This window comes from Geotrypetes seraphini, chromosome 7 (genome assembly GCF_902459505.1).
Source record: "Geotrypetes seraphini chromosome 7, aGeoSer1.1, whole genome shotgun sequence".
Lineage (NCBI taxonomy): Eukaryota > Metazoa > Chordata > Amphibia > Gymnophiona > Dermophiidae > Geotrypetes > Geotrypetes seraphini.
In genome coordinates, this window is record NC_047090.1 from 130,485,510 (window position 1) to 130,505,373 (window position 19,864).

At 39.8% G+C, this 19,864-nt stretch overlaps 1 protein-coding gene across 3 annotated transcripts in view; it reads right to left on the reverse strand.

Moving 5' to 3' along the window:
* The window catches only part of MDGA2 (MAM domain containing glycosylphosphatidylinositol anchor 2), a 1,122,977-nt gene that overhangs the window by 65,044 nt on the left and 1,038,069 nt on the right, over nucleotides 1-19,864 (reverse strand). For all 3 annotated transcript variants that reach the window (XM_033952215.1, XM_033952214.1, XM_033952216.1), the window contains exons 11-12: nucleotides 14,262-14,439; nucleotides 9,359-9,379 (exon numbers count right to left, since the gene is read on the reverse strand). In XM_033952215.1, coding sequence (XP_033808106.1) covers nucleotides 9,359-9,379; nucleotides 14,262-14,439 — 199 coding nt within the window. The remainder of the gene's footprint in view (nucleotides 1-9,358; nucleotides 9,380-14,261; nucleotides 14,440-19,864) is intronic.

A 19,864-nucleotide genomic window follows, 5' to 3' on the forward strand; every position in this document is an offset into this window, starting at 1 on the left:
CGCCCCTCCCCCGCAGTAACCATTATCTCTTTCTCTTTCCAAGAGATCCCATGTGCCTATCCCACATGCCTATCCCTTTTGAATTCAGACACAGTCTCTGTCTCCACCACCTTTTCTGGGAGACTGTTCCATGCATCTACCACCCTTTCTGTAAAAAAGTATTTCCTTAGATTACTCCGGAGCCTATCACCTCTTAACTTCATCCTATGCTGTTATCATTGCCGAATTTCCTTTCAAATTAAAGAGACTCGATTTATGCGCATTTATATTACGTAGGCATTTAAACGTCTCTATCATATCTCCCCTCTCACGCCTTTCCTACAAAGTACACAGTAATTACCAGAAACTAATGAAAAATAGGTCAACATTGCACAGGGCAAAGAAAATGAAGACCTGGACCATGTGCTCATTGTGTGGGTTCAACAATAAAGAAGTCAATGTATGCTACTGACACGTTTGATGGTCATGCACTGAACATTGAAGGTGAATGCGAATATTTAGAAGGTGGGCTGCAGAAATTTAAGAAGCTTTAAGCAATATCTCAAAATCTATGCTGAAAAAGCTTTTGCTGATTATGATGCAGCTGAAAGTTACATTGACAAATTTGCCAAGATGTTATCTGATGTAAACCTTAGCCCTGAACAAATTTACAATGCTGATAAAACAGCTCTCTACTGGTACTTTGTCTCTAGAAATACATTAACAACAGCTGATGAACGAGCATGTACAGATTTCAAGGACACAAAGGACAATGTGACTCTTCTTGTGTGTACCAATGCTGCAGGCACACACAAATTGAAGTTGTCAGTGATTGAAAAAAGCCCACATCTAAGATATTTCAAAGGTGTATGCTGTCTTCCTGTGCATTATTATGGAGAACATAGTTAACCAGAGAAATGTTTACTGGTTTAATAACTACTTTGTCCTAGAAGCACAAGCTCATTATAGAGAAGTTGAACTGGAAGAAAACTAATGCTTTATTGGTTATAAACAACTGTCCTGCACAACTCCCTCAAGAACGTCTTGTAAAAAAGTAATGTTTCTTACACTTACTTACCTTCCCCCCCCCCCCCCCACACACATACACACAACGTGTGATTTAGCCTTGTGACTAAGGAATTTTATGCTCCAGGAAGAGCATACTTGATGCAGTGAACAGAGGCATAAGAATCTAAGACTTCCTGAAAGAGTTTAGTCTTACAGATGTCATTTATGCACTTGTTAATGCTTGGAAAGATGAAACTAAATCAACATGAAAAAATGTTTGGCACATCCTATAGCCATCAATGATGTTTGATGGAAATGAACCTAAAGAAGAAGAATTTGAAGGTTTCCATGTCAACGATGAGAAGATGATGATATAAAACCTCATTGATTATGCCAGAAAGGTGTCAGCCAAAAGTATGAATAAGTTAGAGGCAAACTATATCAATGAAGTGCTGAACATTGACATAGATGCACCTTCATAAGAACATAAAAATAGCCATACTGAGTCAGACCAATGGCCTATCAAGCCTAAGTATTTTGTTTCCAACAGTGGCCAATCCATGTCATGAGTACCTGGCAGAAACCCTATTTGTATATTCTTTGAGTGATGGAGAAACTACTGAAATAGTGTTAAAGAAAAGTATGAGGATAGTAGTGATGATGAAAAAAATCCCTATAGACAATATGGTGAAAATGTGTGACCAATTAATTGCAGGCATGGAACAACATACATTTATCAGTGAGCATGAGAGTATGGCAGTTTACTCGATTAAAGAGAGACTGCTTAGACAGAAACCTATGTCTAGAGACAGAAACATTTCAGAACATTTATGTTTTCCTACAGGAGTAGGGGGACCACTCTCTTTTAGCTTCCATCTAGTTTAACCATTTTTTATAAATAGTTAGGGTCCCATGACCTAGAGAATGACACAGGGACTCAATTTCCCCGTTCTGTCCCCGTGAGTTTTGTCGCTGTCCCTTTCCCTTTTCTGTAAGCTCTGCCTTAACCGCACAAGCCTCAAACACTTATGATTTTAAAGTATTTGAGGCTTATGCAGATGAGGAAGGAGCTTGCAGGAATGGGGCAGAGACAGGAAAAGAACTCACAAGGATGGGACAGGAAAATGAGTTCTTGTGGGGATGGGGAAAAATTTGTCCCTGTGTCATTCTCTACCATGACCCATAGTGCCTGGAGGCCCAGATTACCATGAGTCCACCTCTGATTTATTGTTTTCTTTATAAAACAAGTATTATCCACAATTAGATTTATTCATAGATGCAAAGATGTAATTTTCATTTCCAGTTTAAACTGAAATTCTTTCTCTGTCTAACTCACTTATCCTCGCAAGTCAAGGGTTGTATATTCTGACCCAGTAGCATGTCTTGAAAACTAGAGCCAATCAACAGTTTTAAGCATTACTATTGTTTTCATTGACCCATAATTAGCAAAGTTCCACTACATTTATTTTGAAACCATTTGGCTATAAAACAATTCAACAGCGTAATTTTTATTTTTTAATTTGAATTTAAAATATACATCAAAGAACTTTGAATAAAGAAATTTAGCATTTTTTTGGAATAGGAATAAAGACTCCAAACTGACAAGAAATGATATATTTAATACAGAGGAACATTTTCAATATGATGCCTAAATCCGAGTTTACAAGTTTTTGAAAGTGAGTCCAAAAATCGGGTACAGAAAATGGCCATTTTCCAAAATAGCAAAATGCCTCTTTTTTTAAAATTAAAATGACCATTTCTAGATGTGTTTGCCTTTAGTGTTTTTGACCATTTTTGGAAAAACAACATCCAAATGATAAACTCACAAAACTCCACCACTGGGACATAGGAAAGGCCAGAATTCTTAGCAGACGAGTCACACAGACATCCCAGCTAAGCAGACACTGCAGTGACCTTCATATACAAGGTCCCAGGTACACATTTCACCATAACCTCTTTACAGGGTATGGGCAGCCCTCCAAAACTCACACAGAACCTACTGTACCCAAATGTATATCATCCCAATAGCCCTTATGCCTGCAGGTGTCAGTACAGTAGGTTTTGGGTGGGTTTTAGTAGGCTCACACTTTGTGCCACAAGTGTAATAGTTAGAGTTGAATGTGGGCCTGGGTCTCCTTCTCTGCACCGACCACCAGGCTACTCCAGAGACCTGTTTGCTGCTCTGACAGGACTGGCCATACCATCTGAAGCTATCATACATGCAGGTATGTACTGTTTCATTCACATTATTGGGGTTGTGAGCAGTGGCGTAGTAAGGAGGGGGGGTGAGGGGGTGGTCCACCTCAGGCACCATCTTGTTTGGGGTGCTGGCACCCCCTCCTCCTCTCCGCCCCCTTCCCACTCCTCCCCCTGCCACGCATACCCCTTCTCTTCCCCTGTACCATTTTAACTTTGGTGCGGGCAGCCAGCAATTGTTGCCCGCGTCAGCTTTGGCGCTCTCTCTGACGTCACTTCCAGGACCCACACCTAGGATGTGACATCAGAGAGAGCGCTAAAACTGATGCAGGCAACAATTGCTGGCTGCTCGCGCCAAAGTTAAAATGGTATGGAGAAGGGGCACGCATGCGCAACAGGGAGGGTGGAGAAGAGGGCGGGGAGGAGTGCCACCAACCCGGGTGCCGCTCACCCTTGCTATGCCACTGGGTGTGAAAGGAGTCAGTGACCACTGGGGGAGTGTATGGATATCATGTTTACATTCCTCCAGTGGTCATCTGGTTGGAATAGATCCCTTATTAAAACAGGCCAGCTTCAAAAGTCCAAATCGTGTCCTGGACGTATTCTTAAATGTTTGATTAAGGCAGAAAAATGTCCAAGTCATAGCCCATCTTAGCCCTGCACACACCACACCTCCAACATGCCCCCTTGAGATTTAGATGAACTACTGCTCAACAGCATTGAAATCCGTCTAGAAAATAGCTAATTGGAAGGGTTCATCTGCCCTTTAATGTCACTTTTTGGAGGTTTTTCTTTTATTGAAAATGAGCCCCATAGTCACACCATCAGTAGCACACAGGACAATAGTGCTCTGACATGTGCGCATGAAGGGAGCGGGATTTTCGGGGTGGGGGTTACGGCAATGTTCGAATTCAGAGCCCCCCCCACACACACCCTGATCGGAAACGGGAAGGCAATAGGTGGCAGAGCAAGTTCTAAGTGGTCAAAGCATGAGGACAGCGGAAATAGTAAGTGTATGGGGAGTTTTCCCCCTCAATAAAAGCATGAATACCCCCCTCCCGAGAGCAGAAAATGAAGGGTTTTGGGCATCGCACATTTGTCCTGCGTGCAAATGTTGGGGGGGGGGGAATTGTCAGTGTGCCAATGTCATGCGCGCATTTGAAGGGTCACCCTTGGGGGGAGAAATCAACCAAAACAACATAGGGAACTGTTATAACCACAAAAAAAAAGAAATGCATAAACGTCTCACATTCATTCTTTTTAAAATAACTGAGGCCAGGACAATACTAGCCAAACTGTGCACTACTGCCTTCCACACCCCGTCCCCATGGATCATAAAAAATATACCCCCCCTTTTACAAAACCATAGCATAGGGTGCTTATAAGCATCAGAGCTGTTACTGCCGCGGCCGGAGCTAAAATCCACGCTACGGTTTTGTAAAGGGGGGGGGGGGATAATGAGTATTCTGAGGGAAAAAAGAGCCACATTTACAGGAGAATCTCAGCTGGGTAAGTAGTACCAAAATAAATTGGTGCTTTATCTGGATGATGACACTGAAAATCTTTCCTGACTGCCTCACTGGGGCAGTCCAGAATCAAGGCGGAGTCAGAAATTATCTGGTTATTCAGTGTCAGTTATCCTGATAACTGAATTTTGGCAGTGCTCAGATAACTTTTGGCAGTTGCCATATACCTGGACATTTTGTGCTGGTATCCAGGTATGGCCCCATGCTGAATACCCAGGTATAAATTTAAATATCATAGCCAGCATTTGACATCAAAATTGACTGAGGTGTGTAAATATTGGGGAGAATATTTTCTGTGCACCTACTTTGCATATTTATCACTTTTTTTTTGGGGGGGGGAGTTTCAAGTCTCAGTTTTACTGAATGACAATGCTTTACAATAAGGTAATGGATGTTACACATGCCATACAAAATACACAATTTGGTAAATGAGAAAAATACACACATACATACTCAGACAGAGCAGCATAGAGTAAGACACTGATCTATAGAAATAATAAATTGTTGCTGGAAGAGAGCCCCGTAGAGTATTATTTTGGGGTATAAGCTGTAAGCAGTTCAATAGTATCTGCAGCTGCCCACCAATTGGGGAAACTGCATCCATACTATCTGCTTTTCAATACATTGGCCCTCTGTCTGCAAGAGAGGAACCAGATATTTATCACTTCTTGAACGTGCAAAAACCGTGCTCAATTCACTTATGCAATACGCCCCCTCCCTCATTTAATAAAGTAAGGATGACTAAACAAATAAAAGATAGCAATGTAAAAATGGTAAAAGTCAGTTCTTATTAACAGCCCGAAGATTTATAAATGTACATTTGATTATGCTCAAGGCTGTTCAGTTTCTCAGTTCTCTCTGTTTGCATTACTGTATTATATGTACAGTACACTTTAGTAACACACAGCAGGAACATCTTTATTGGCCACACGAGGCTCATCTTATAACACTCTAGAGGTTAATAGATCTATGAGTTTTTATACTTTTGAATCTACAAGTGTTTATAATAGCAGTCATCGCTCTGTGGGAAATCTAATTTATTTTTAATGAAAGAGAGGTGTGATGAGGAAAGATTGTGGTGGGGGTGTAGAAGGAGAAATTAAATGGAGCAAGAAGTTGCCACTGGGTTTTGTACCAGAGTATAAATAACCTGTGTTGTTTTTATTTTTTTTTTCTCTCTCTCTCAACATGGTTTACCTCAGACATAGAGGGATCTCTCTAGGTGACGGATTTTCAGTTCACACATTTTTGTTCTGATATTTGAGTGGTTATCAAGGAGCTGTTTGGTAAGTCAATTGGAATCATTAACGATCTCACATAAAAGCATGCATCTCAAAGGCAATTTGTCAAACTGATGGAGGGATCTTGTCTTTTATATCTCCATAAGCTTCAGTTCAGTTTCTGGCCTGCCAGTGAAGGCTGCTATTTATGATAAAGAAGTAATGCTCTTCTGTTAATAAATTTGGAGTGATTCTGGAAAAGTTTTTTGTTAGATTCCTTCCTTATATCAGCTTGCAGAGGCACCGCAGCATGGTTGGCAGTTATGGTAATTAATCTAGAGAGGCAACGCATTTTCAATATCCCCTCGAGAAAGACCCATTTTGGGTTGAAACACTCACTCAAATAAAGGGCGTCGGGAGTCTTTACTACATATCAACATTGACGGTGGCAGGATCCCCTAAGATAAATGTTGCCCTATATAAAAAGTGAAATGTTTTTTCAGTCATAGGCTTTATATGAATGGTTTTTTAGATATAATATTTATTGGTATTATAAATTCAAAAGTTGGGTTATTAATAATGTGACCATTTATTTTTTTCATCATCAGTGATGGTGATAAGTACGGTAGAAGGCCACAAAGTAGCGTATATAGAGTGCTGCGGCTGCTGACGCTGCTGGAGCCGGGAGGTTTGTGGCCGTCTCGCAGTGGGAGGGTCGGATGGGAGGGTCAACGAGGGTTTGGCTGCACCGGGGGGGGGGGGAAAGGGGGGCGATGAACAAGATGCTGCTGCCGGCAAATCCAGCAAAGGTGGGGAGAAATGCGAGGACTCAAACAGCCCTAAACCACAACACTGGCGAGCCCCCCCTGACCATTTCAGGCCCTAGGCATGTGCCTACTGGGTCTATCCTGTAATCCGGCCCTGAGAGGGAGGTTTTTTATTTTGCACGGCAGGGAGGGACAGAAAGTGATGCCTGTCCCATTGTCTCCACGCATAGCTTCGGGACGCTGTCCCTGAAAACAGGACATTTCGGCGTCCCAAAGCTATGTGTGGGGACAACGGGACAGGGGATCTTAAAACAGGATGGTCCCGTTCAAAATGGGACGTATGGTCACCTTAGTTATTAATAAATAAAAATAAGATGAGTAGGTGGTGGTGGACATAAATGATTATAAAGATATACAAGACGGGGACTTGAAATGATATATAAATCATATGTAGTTCTGAAAATTGACTTCTGTATAGTTATGATATGTCCACCATCGGTTTGGTTACTCAGAGGGAAAGTGAGTAGGTATGTCAAATGTGAACAGTAGAAATTAACGTCAGGAAGTGATGACAATTAATATCCATTTGTTAATTTGTCATAAAAAGATATATTTGATCATCTTAGTGACCCATTTTTCTTCTATAAAAGATTTATGTCGGACCCGGTATGTTCTGATGAAATTTTTTTTTCATAGTTTCTCAGGCAAGGGAGCTCTGGCAAATGACATGCTATAAATTTAACTATGGAGAGGTAAAAATTGTACTTTTATGTATTTATCCCATACGGAATTCAATCAATGGGAAGCCTTTTCATGCTCTGCAATAGGTTCTTGAATATTTGCTATAAATATATTTCTTAGATCTACTACTAAAATAAATACACAGATTGTTTTCATTCTATTATACTTGAAAAAAGCTATAAATGTTATGTTCTATAAAAAGGTGCTTCTCAACTCTCTTCTGGATACAAACCTAGGCAGTTGGGTTTTCGGAATTATAATAATGAATATGCATGAGTGTATGGCCATCCACAATTATAAAGGCGATGGCTGACCTGGGTAGAAAATGACATACATATTTAATGCCAGGCCTAATCTGCGCACCTGTATTGAATATCCCAGTCTATCTGAATTCTCCTATGCTTTAAAAGCCCCCACCCTCCACTTTAAACAATTATGACAACATTAAAGGAGCTCAAGAAGTCTCTACTTATTTGGATGGCCTTATATCGACCCCAAAATATGCAAAGTTGCATTTGAAAAAATACGCAGATTTATAAATACTTTTTAAGTCCCAAGAAACAATTTTTTTTTTAATACTACTACTCTTAAGGGGTCTTTTTACTAAGGGGTCCTGTGTGCTAAGGCCATTTTTACTACAACCATAAATTAGTCTATTTTATATTTTTTTTTCATTAATTGCCATGCATCAATGTTGTCATTAACATGCAGCAAATTTTACAGATTGCCATAGGAGCATTTACTGCCTCCAATTTTGTAGACATTAAGGCCCAGATTCTATAAAAGGTGCCTTAAGTTAGGATCTGGTAGGCATTCCACTGACACCTAACTTAAGTTGAAAATGCTATTTAAAACTGATTGTAATTGGTTAAAAAAAAAAAAAGTAGGCACTTAATGGCATCTAAAAAATGGCATTGGAATCGTGCCTATGGAGGTATTTTATGATGCTTAATGCCACTGTGGGCGTGGCCAATGCCAGAAGTGGTATTAGGCATTGTAATGAGCTTTGTAGGCACAATTCACGTCAAAGGTGGGCACTGGAAATGTAGGCCTTGAAAACCCTGGCCTATATTTCTGATGCCTACCTTTCCCAAAGGTGCAATTCTATAAACGGCACAGTCACGTGCCTGACACGTGATCGGCAGCCATCGTATATAGAATCTGGGCCTGAGGCCTGGGCCAGATTCTGTATAGGACATCTACATTAGACACCGCTAGGCACCCTAATCAAGGACACCTAGAAATGCCTAACTTTAGAATCTGCACGCAACTTTTTTAAATTGATTTAATTGGTGTGGAAATTCACCGCACCAGTTTTCAGCAAATAAAAAAAAACAAAACCCTAAATTAACAAGAGTCCAAACTCTTAGGACACCTAGCATCGCCCAAGTCGAGACACCCTCCTAACGATGCCTATCTGAAAAGTAGGCGTGCTTAGAGGCGGAAAATAGGTGTGGTTGACTTAGACATTGCTAGGCATCCGAGTTAGGTGTAGGTAAGTTAGATCAAGTAAAGCCTGGCCTAATGTACCGGCGCTTACCTCTAGGACACACAGCGACACCTTAGCATACCTAGGTGCTGCTAGGCAGGATTCTATAAGTGACGCCATGTGGTTGATTGACAACTGCGCCGAGTGGTGTCTACAATGTAGGGGAGCTTAGTGGCTATTTATAGAATCTGGACCTGAGAGCTACTGTGTTTTCTATATACTGACCAGTTAGCACTTGTAATGTCGATACGTTAACAGGTTAGCATAGCAACATCCACTCTGCACCAGAAAAAAAAATAATTTTAATTATTTAGTGCGCATTTATTGTGCGCACATTCACAAATTACTGCAGGACGTTTTAGTAAAAAGGCCCCTAGGTTCATTACATTTGATGCATCACAATCATATCAATGAAAGAGATTCAGTACTTACGTAAGTGAGGGTTAATGGGAGCTATAAAAAATAAATACAATAAAAAGGTTAGTATAGGCTACTGTAGGTATCTCTTAATAAACAGCTAGAACAACTGATGTTTACACTACTGCAATAGCATGCGCTAACACCTTTAACATGTTATTAATAACTAGGCCCCTTTGCACAAAATGAGGCTTCAAATAAAATAAGACGTGTTAAATTCAGGGGAACATATCTGTGGGAATAAGTATTTAAAGTACAAAGCAAGTACCAAAGCAGGATAGTATTTCGAATACAGTGGTACCTCGGAATCCGAACGCCCCAGAACTCAAACGTTTTGGAATCTGAACTTTTTTATGTAGTAAATTTTGCCCCAGAATCCAAACTCTGCTTTGGAATCCTAACACCCTGCACATTGTATGTGTGTGTTTCTGCCCCAGAATCTGAATGCTGCTTTGGAATATTTGTTAATATTTTACCTTAAAATCCAGTGTATTTACTGTTAAAATTTGAGTTTGTGGGACCGAGGAACGGATTAATCCAGTTTCTATTATTTTCAATGGGAAAAATTGTCTTGGAACTCAAACATTTTGGAACTCAAACGGGGTTCTGGAACGGATTAAGTTCGGATTCCAAGGCATCACTGTATTTCTGAAAAACAATTCTAATGTATTTTAGTTACTATTTTAAATATTTGTATTTAAAATACTTCTCAACACTGGTGATAGCAGTATCCCCCAGAGATCAAGCAGTCATAGGGCTCAGCCCCCCATAAGCTAAGTTTACTGCAGACTTAGAATTGTATCACTAGACCAAAAATATGGGTGGGGGCAAGATTTGGAGGGTTTAAGGCAGGACTGGAGAATCTGATGAGCAATCAAAGACAAGCTATTTCTCCCCCTTTTACAAAGCCACACAGCAAAAGTCCTTTAAATCTCTAGGGGCTTTGGGGCAGTTACTACAGCGGCAGCCTATAGCGCAGCTTTGTAAAAAGGTAGTGGTGGGGATGTGAGATACAATACTATTTTGCGACACTATTAAGCATGTGCACATTTTATTTAAAAATATGCGTTTTGCATAATTTCTTTATGCATTGATGTAAGATAATTTAATATAGCAATATATGTGGTGGCAGAAGAATGTGGGAAGGGATTATAGACTATAAAAACAGCAGAAGTAAATAATAATTAAAAAATTGTATATGACAAAAAAATAAAAAAACAGCATTTTTATTTACAAGTCTTTGAATTTGAGGTAATTTTAATAATATATAAAAGAATATATCACAAAAACGCGGTAAGAAAAATAATATAAAGTGATCCAAATCAATATTATAGTAAATATAATGACAATAAAAAATCACAAATAAATTAATACACAGCCAACACTGAACACTGAATCCACAGTCCAATGCCAGAGAACATCTGTTCAAGCAATCAGCTCGTCAACAGGGCAAGCCCAAAACTTTGACAAAGGTACAGCAAGGGGGTGTTGGAGTGGGCTTAGAGGTGGCAGGTAGGTGTTCAGGTTTGGGGATGTTGGGGGGCTGTTAAAGTTGGGTGGGTGTTGGGGGGGTTGAGGTTTGAGGGTATCAGCGGTTGGGGGTGTCAGGAGTTCTGGAGGGGTAGTGATAGAAGGGTGTGTGTGTGTCGGGGGTTTAGGGGCATGGCGGCAGGAAAGAGTGGGTATCAGTCCTGCTGGGCAACAACCGGGAGGGTGGGGGGCTTGGTGGTCTACATTTCAGGCATCTGTCACGGCCCTAGGGAGATACCTAGGTCAGCTTAAGCTTGCCCAAGACCACTTCCAAGCAAAATCACGACCATGCCCATCTTTGGGTGAGTTTAAATGTTCTTAGGTATCTCCCTGCACTGTCGACAAATGCTTACAGTGTAGGCTTTATCTTTTTTTAAAATAAACGCACATCCCAATTGGCTGCCAGACAGCGGCAGAACACCTACCGCTGCCTACAATTGAAATGCTTCTTTATTTAGCTTTTATTTATGTTAGTTGGGGACGTCCTATATGTTTTGCCATCAGGTTTTTTCAAGGATCTGTCCCCTTATTTTAACCAAGCCATCACTTCAACTCCACAACTGTAATGTCAAAGATTATATGTTGGATAGAATGTTTTAACATTCACCAATAAATATAAAATTTTCTGAAACCGAAGGAAAATTGTGGAGCATAAAATTCCCAGTAAAAACATAACAACTCTGGGTAGCACTGCTGTGGTCTGTTTTCTAATGACTATTATTTGGGCTTTTTGGACGTTATCGCTGTTGCTATGAGACTGATTGCTAATCCAATTAGCAAAGACTTTTTTTTTTTACTCTTTTGCAAGCCATTTTTTAATATATTAACTTTAGTTGTGAGCACTTATGCCAGCAAAATGTATAAATGCAATTATTTTATATGATGCAGGCAAATAGCCTTGACCAACCCCCACCCCTCCCAGATTCATTCCTCCTTGCAGCTGCACAGTATGAAAATTGGTGTACATTTTGTAGAATACCAATCTGGGGCAGTTGCATGCATAACTGCTAATAAGTGCCAAGCAACACAAATTATGGCCTAATAATTTGTTAAAGCCAATTAGAATCTAATTATTCAATTAAGTAACACCCATAACTGACCTTATTCTATAATGGGTCAGGGACAGGCTAACAGTCATCTGGGCCCTCGGGTGGACAGGATCATTGGGTCCCTCCCTCCCCTCCTGTGCCATGGGCCGGCAACTATTTTGGAAACCAGTGTAAATCAGCAACAGCCACAAACTGCGACAGTACTTGTCAGTGTCCCAATCCCCTCCATACTCTCCCATGGGTGGTCCAACCAGAAGAAAACTGGTTGCGAAGCCAGCTGATCAAGCACTCTGCATGGCTCAGCCAGTCCTTCTTCCCTCTGACGCATACATGGGGATGGGACTGGCCAAATTTCATGCAGAACGCCTGTGCAGTTGGCTCCTTGACCAGTTTTCCTGTGTCTGGGCCGCCCGATGGAGAGTACAGAGGGGATCAGGACACTGACAAGTACTGCTCCAGTTTGCGGTTTCCCAAATAGATGCCAGCCTACAGCACAGGAGTGTGTGGAGCCAATTGGAAGGAAGGGGAGATACTTTATCACCTGGGAGAGAAGCATTGGACCCCCTACAATTCTGAGCACTAGGGCGTTGACCGGTTGCCCAATAATCAGTCTGCCCTTGACTTGGGCACATAATTTTGCAAGCGAAGCGTCACAGTGGGCACTCAAATTTATAGAATAAGGGGTATAATGTGTTACACATTTTTAGCCAATTTCCTGTGCTATTCACCTTACCCTCTTTTAATAAATAGCTCCTCCTACCTCACATTTCCCTCCATTCCTTCATACCCATGCTTGAAAGGGTTTTTTGATTTGTAAGTTTTCTACATTTTACACTCCTAAAATCATTTGAGCTTAAGCAACATAGCATTCATTTTGAAATGTTGTGACTCATTTTGACATATTCCTATACAGTAATAATAAAATACATCAGTAACTTAAGTTCAGGCTGATATGAAATAGCATCCACATTCAGTACTTCCATTATTTTCTGACACAGTTAAGTCAGGAAGAAGTATAAATTTGATATTGATCACAGTTAAAATGGTCATATAGCATTAAGCAGTACTGTATCAACAGAAGTTCAACAAAATGGGCTGGGGAGGGCTTCGATGGCTGGGATGCTTTAGATGGGCTGTAGTGAGCTTTGACGGAGACTTTAGTAGATGGAACCTAAGCACAGTACCGGGCAGAGCTTTGGGTTCTGGCCCAGAAATAGCTAAGAAGAAGGAAAATTTAAATTAGATCAGTAATTTAAAGAGTGGGTAAGGTTGGGCAGACTGGATGGACCATTCAGGTCTTTATCTGCTGTCCGTGCTCCAGGCCTCGGTAGAAACCTCTACTGTGGTTTAGTAAAAGAGGACTTTTATGAGTATCATACTTAAAATGGCTATGCATTAGCCAGCTCCAGAAACCCAGCAATTCAATCCAGTGCCCAGATATGGCCTGACACTGAATTTCCAGGTTTAACGCCGGTGCAGGTGAGCAAAATGCTGATTGCCACCGACTGAATATTGGGCCCTGCATATCTATTTTTGCCTTATATTTCTCTTTTATTTTGGAGTCGGATGATGACAGCACCCTCGGGGGACCCTTGATAAAGCATTACATGCGAAACATGTCTGGTCAGACTCCTGGGTTTTGGCTGTGATCTAAGCTAAATAATACAAGCTAAGTAAAATATAAACAACGCATAAGCACTTTATATTTATTGAATCACTTATATTTATTGAAGTATTTATTCGAATGACAATACAACATGACATAGCATAGAAGGGGTATAAAATAAGGACGGCCAATGATGAGGCACCACATAAAGCTTCTCGCAATGAGATAGTACTTTTGCGGTGGAGTGGTGGGGCTGAGGCTTCCTTTTGAAAGCAGATTACCACGCATAGTCCAGGTTGGAGCACATTTATATAAATGATACTTGTGCATACAAAACAACATTAGTAAGCATTCTTCTGGACATTTAAACGATTTTGGCCATAGAAGGTTACACTGCATAGTATCTATTTTTGCCTGGCATTTGCTATTTGTTCCAGGGGAACTAAAAAGCTAGCTAAGAGACCTACTGTATTTACTAAGGATATCTATTTGAATGCATTAGTGTATTTCAGAAAATAGGTCCTTATGTTCAGATGAGTGTAAGGATAATGGAAACTGCGTGATCCATAATTTGTAAATTAGATGGCTAGGCAGTGACCTAAGTATGTCTAAGTGCTTTGAAAATAAGCCCCATATTCAACAAAAAAATTATAATCACATATTGTTCCTCTATTAAAAATCAAAATATTTTTCTTTGCTTTTTCAAGTCTATATTTTAAAATATGAATCTTACCACTGTATTTAATGATACGAATAGCTGAGTCTCCCTCACCAAATCTGGTGATGGGAGTTAATCGAACTTCATACGGCTCTGGTTTAATCAGTTCTGTCAGGTTATTGGTAATTAATTCTCCCTTTTGAATTTTTCCATTGATGCTAATTTCCTGCTCCCACCAACGCTGGTGTCCTGCCTGAAAGAGAAAGATGATATTACAACCGCATGACTTATATTTTACATTTCTTAATTGTACTTCCTAAATTGATATTAGAGTCATATCCACAACTAAATTACATGCACTATCCTGTTTCAGTTTTACCTGGCTTGTGCTATAGTTTTTGATCCTTTATTTGCATTATTCATGTGAACGTGTCATTGATTGATTTATATTGGATTTTTCACTACATCTGAGTTATTTATACTATCAGAAATCATATACAGGTCTCTGGAAAAATGTTCTAATCTACATAAGACCTTAAGAGTTGCCATACCAAAGGTCCATCAAGTCTAGTATATTGTTTCGAACAATGGCCAACTCAGATCATAAGTACCTGGCAAGATCCCAAGGAGAAAAACATATTTATCCTATGTATAAGCTGTGGATTTCCTCAAGCCATCTTAATAATGGCTTATGGACTTTCTTAAACTCTGCTAAGCTAACCACTTTCACTACATTCTCTGGCAACAAATTCCAGAGTTTAATTAGGCCACAATAAGGACAAGGGAAGAAACATATTTAGGATAAGGAGGTCCAAGCAAGAAAATTATATGTAACTAAAGCCCTAGCACACAACTGCAGTTGATTCCCTAACTATAATCCAGTCTTCAACATATTTAACGTGATCTTTTTTAAAACTAGGAAGGCTTTCAATTGTTCAGGCCAAAAAATACATATATGGTCCTACCCAACCATACCAGACATTTATAAGGATAAGCCAACTTCAAAGATGCTCCAAGATTTAGGGCTCCTTTTACTAAGGTGCGCTAGTGTTTTTAGCGCACTCTCAAGATTAGCGCGCCCAAACCACACGCTAAATGAAAAATACAGCCCATTAAATCCCAATGGGTGTTGGAATAATTATTACAGCAGCAGCCTCTACCGCGGCTTTGTAAAAGGAGCCCTTTGTGTTGATTCTGTAATAGATTCTTCCAATATAGTAAAAATATTATTCAAATCCATCTGTCTTTGTTGACCTTGTGCTGTTGGCAATTCTGCCTGAGAATTCTTCATAGGAGTATTATTGAAGATCTTATTCAGAGGTAGAATTAAGTCAGTGGAGAATTTTAACACGTCCATTAAATATTTCTTAAACATATCCAGAGGTAAAATCCTAGTAACTTGGGGAAAATTAAAAATTCTTAAGATCCAACCTTCTATTAAAAAAATTCTCCATTTGTTCAGTCTTTCTAAATGTACTCAGGGCTGCTTTTACTAAGGTGCACTAGCGTTTTTAGCGCACACAGGAAATTACCGCGCATTATACCGCACGCTACGCTTCTAGAACTAACGCCAACTCAATGCTGGAATTAAGGTCTAGTGCGCATGGCAATGTAGCGCACAGTATTCCGTGCGTTAAAGCCCTAAGCCTTCAGTTTCTCTATGTTGCCATAACAAGTGAATACTTGTGGAATGTATGTTTAAAATATGTATACATATAAAATAATTTCCATATATATTTTTATTGAAAATTTTAAATACATAAATAACACAATAAATAAATACAATATAATAACGTAACACCAAAAACATTGCCTTACCTAATAGTCCTATGATGTCATACAATACTAAAGATAGCATCTAACGAAATATCCACTTTTTCTCACTGAGATCCTTTTATTATGGCGCACTAACCGATTTAGCGAGCACTAAAGATTAGCGCATGCTAAATGCTAAGGCATCCATAGAATATAATAGACACCATAGAATTTAGTGTGCGCTAAATCAGTTAGCGTGCCTTAATAAAAGTACCCCTAAATTTTAATAAACATTCCCATATTTTCTTAAATTTCCTCATATTACCACTCTTTATAGCATAAATGTTCTCATATTTACTATATAGGCACAGAAAATTCCACCAGATATTATAGTCTAATTTAGAAAAGTCTTTCCAGTTATATAAAATTGTTTTAACAGATATTATCAATAAATTCTTCAGTAGTTGTGCTTTATATTTATCAATATTAGATGTTAGACCAAATCCTCCTAAATATGATTATTTGATAAGTTAAAGGTTCTGATAAGAACAGTATAGATATGAAACATAAAATAATAATATAATATAAAATAATAATAAAAAATATTACATGCATTATAGAAATCAGGTCTGTAACAGTACACCTATAGTGGCTGTCATTGAAGTCCTCGTGATACATCCAAGCAGCCAGGTTTTAAGGATATCCAAAATGAATATACATGAAATAGATTGACATAAAGTGGAGGTGGTGCAGGCAAACTTAGCTCATACATATTCATTGCAGATATCCTGAAAACTTGACTGTCTTGGTGTAAATTGGGTTGAAAAGCCCTGCTATAAAAGAAAATAGGTGCCTACTTTTCCTTAAAGAATAGTAATGTGGCAGGTAACATATCTACATGTCATTTAGGCATACTACTACTATCTAACATTTCTATAGCGTTGAAAGCCATATGCAGCGCTGTACATTTAAAATGTAATAGACGGTCCCTTCCCAGAAGAGATTACAATCTAGTTTGGACAAAGAGGACATAAAGGGGTTGGGGAGTTTCTTGTAGAGAGAATGGTAGGATGGACCTAGGTATCTTATAGCAAGTGTGAGTTAGGAGTTGAAAGCAGCCTCGAAGAAGTAGGCTTTTAACTTAAATTTGAATATTATTGGAGATGGAGCCTGATATAATGACTCAGGCAGTCTGTTCCAGGCATAATATGCAGCCCGATAGAATGGATGGAGTCTGGAGATGGCAGTGAAGGAGAAGGGTACAGATAGGAGGGACTTACCCAATGAATGGAGTTAAAGGGGGGGTGGGGAAACATAGGGGGAGATACAGTAAATGAGAGATATTGAGGGGCTGCAGAGTGAATGTATTTGTAAATCAATAAGAGGAGTTTCAAATGCATTTGGAAATGGATGGGGAGCCAATGAAGTGACTTGGGTAGAGGGTTAATATGAGTATGGCGGATTTTGCAGAATATGAATAGATTTAACGGAGAGAGATGATTAAGCGGAAGTTCTGAGAGAAGCAAGTTTTAGTAATCTAAGCGAGAGGTGATCAGCGTGTGGCTAAGGGATTTGGTAGTGTGCTCAGAAAGGAGAGGTTGGATTTTGGTAATATTATGAGAGGGTGCTGAAAAGTTCTCAGACTAACCAAGGGAATGACATGGAGCCAAGAAATGTACAACTTATTCTATACATTTACCCCTAAATTCAATACACTTGGCACATTGTTTCTGAAGTTTCTATAAGCCTTCCAAAAATACTGAAATACTGCTCCACTTCTGCAATCACCTCCAGATCACACAAAAATTGTCGCCCTTTCAAACATTTTTTAAGGTTTGGAAACAGAAAATAGTCAAATGGAGCAAGATCTAGTGAGGGGTAGATGGTCTAAGCACTGAAACCCCAACGGCATCAAAACAGCCATCATTTTGCCAGCATTGTGAGCAGGTGCATTGTCTTGCAAAAAGAGAACAACTTTCCGCAGCTTCCCTCTCCTTTTTTCTTTCAGTGCCTCCTTTACTCGGCACAGCAATTTACAGTAGTATTCTGAATTAACTGTTTCCTTGGAAGATAGTCATTATAATACCTTCCTGATCCCAAAACACCGTGGCTATGACCTTTCCTGATGACTTTTGGATCTTGAATTTCCTTGGCCATGGAGAACCTGAGCATGGACTTTGTTTTGTCTCAGGATCATAGTGGTATAACTATGTTTCATCAACAGTAACTAGTCATTCCAAAACGTTGCCATTGGCTCATTGAGAATGCTGCAAAATCAACTTGAAAGTGTCTACTCAACGTTGTTTCTTGCCAGCAATCAAACATTTGGGCACCCACTTAGCTGACAGCTTCTGCATATTCATTTGCTTGTGGTTTATATACCCAACACATTCCTTGGATATCTGTAGTGTCTCAGCAATTGTTTTAGCCGATATTCATTGATCTGTCAAAATCAGGTTATGGACATGGTCAACAATTTCAGGAGTTGACATCATTTGAAGCCTCCCAGACCTTGCTGCATCTTCGGTTTTGAAATCTCCATGCTGAAAGTTTGCATACCACTTCTTCACTGTGGAGTATGATGGCCATTTGTTACTTAATGTTTGCATCATACATTAATGTTTGCATCAAACATTCATGGATTTTTTTCTTCTTCAGGAATAGGAACTTCCACACTTTTCACTGACATGGTTCAATCAATGATGTGAAACAATGTCAAAACATAGCATTACAATTCTTCAAATTGGCACTTTGCAAAATAAAATAACACTCTTTTCAGCTACAATGGCAAAATAACACTCAGAATTTAGGAATGTGGTTGGGCTGAAAACTTCTCAGCACCTTCCTGTATAGAGGAAGAAGGGTCAGGCTTTAGTGGTTTGTTGGATCTGAGCACAGGAGAGAGAGGAGTCATAGATGACCCTGAGGTTGCAAGCGGATAAGACAAGGAGGAGGAGAGTGTTGTCCACAGAAAAAGAGAATAGGGAGAGGGAGGTTAGATGGAAAGATAAGGACCTTGGACTTAGACATATTCAATTTTAGAAGGCAGTAAGACATCCAGGCGGTAATGTCAGTCAGGCAGGCTGAAACTCTGGCCTGGATTCCTGTAGAGATATCTGGTATTTCGAGGTAGATCTGGGAGTCATCAGAATAAAGGTGATATTGAAAACCAAGGGAGGAGATCAATACACTCAGGGATTGGGTATAAATGAGAAAGGGAGAGCTCCCAAGATAGAGCCTTGGGGTACACTGATTGATAGTTGGATAGCAGTGGAGGAGGTTTCTCCATTGCATACAGTAAAAGTGCACTGGGGTAGTAAGAAAACCAGGAGATAACAGAACCTTGGAATCCCAATGAGGACAGAGTGTCAAGGAATAGGTGGTGATCAACAGTGTCAAAAGCAGCAGATAGATCAAGAAGGATAAGGATAGAGGCCTTTGGATCTGTCTAGGAACAGGTCATTAGAGCCTTTAGCAATGGCGGTTTCCATGGAATGTAGTGGGCAAAAGCCTGATTGAAGTGGATCAAGTATAGCTTGAGATGAAAGGAAGTCCAGGCAGTGATGGTGAACATGTTCAAGTAGCTTGGAAAAGAAGGGGAAGAGGGAGATGGGGCAATAGTTGAGGGACATGTGGTATCTAGTGAGTATTGTTTGAGCAGTGGTGTAACTATGGCATGTTTCAAGACATTGGGAAAGGTTGCATTGGAGAGTGATATGGATGAGTATGGGAGAGGCATGGGGGTGCCACAGTAAAAATGAACACAGGACTGAGAGACATGCTGGTGGAAGGTTAAGTGGTTTGGGATGAAGAGAGAAATTGAGAAAAGTCAATATTAGGAAGAGAAGGTGGTGCACAAGAGTCATGGGGGAAGGGAAAGGAGTGGGCATCAGCTGCCTCCTTAGTGGACAATGAAATTTATC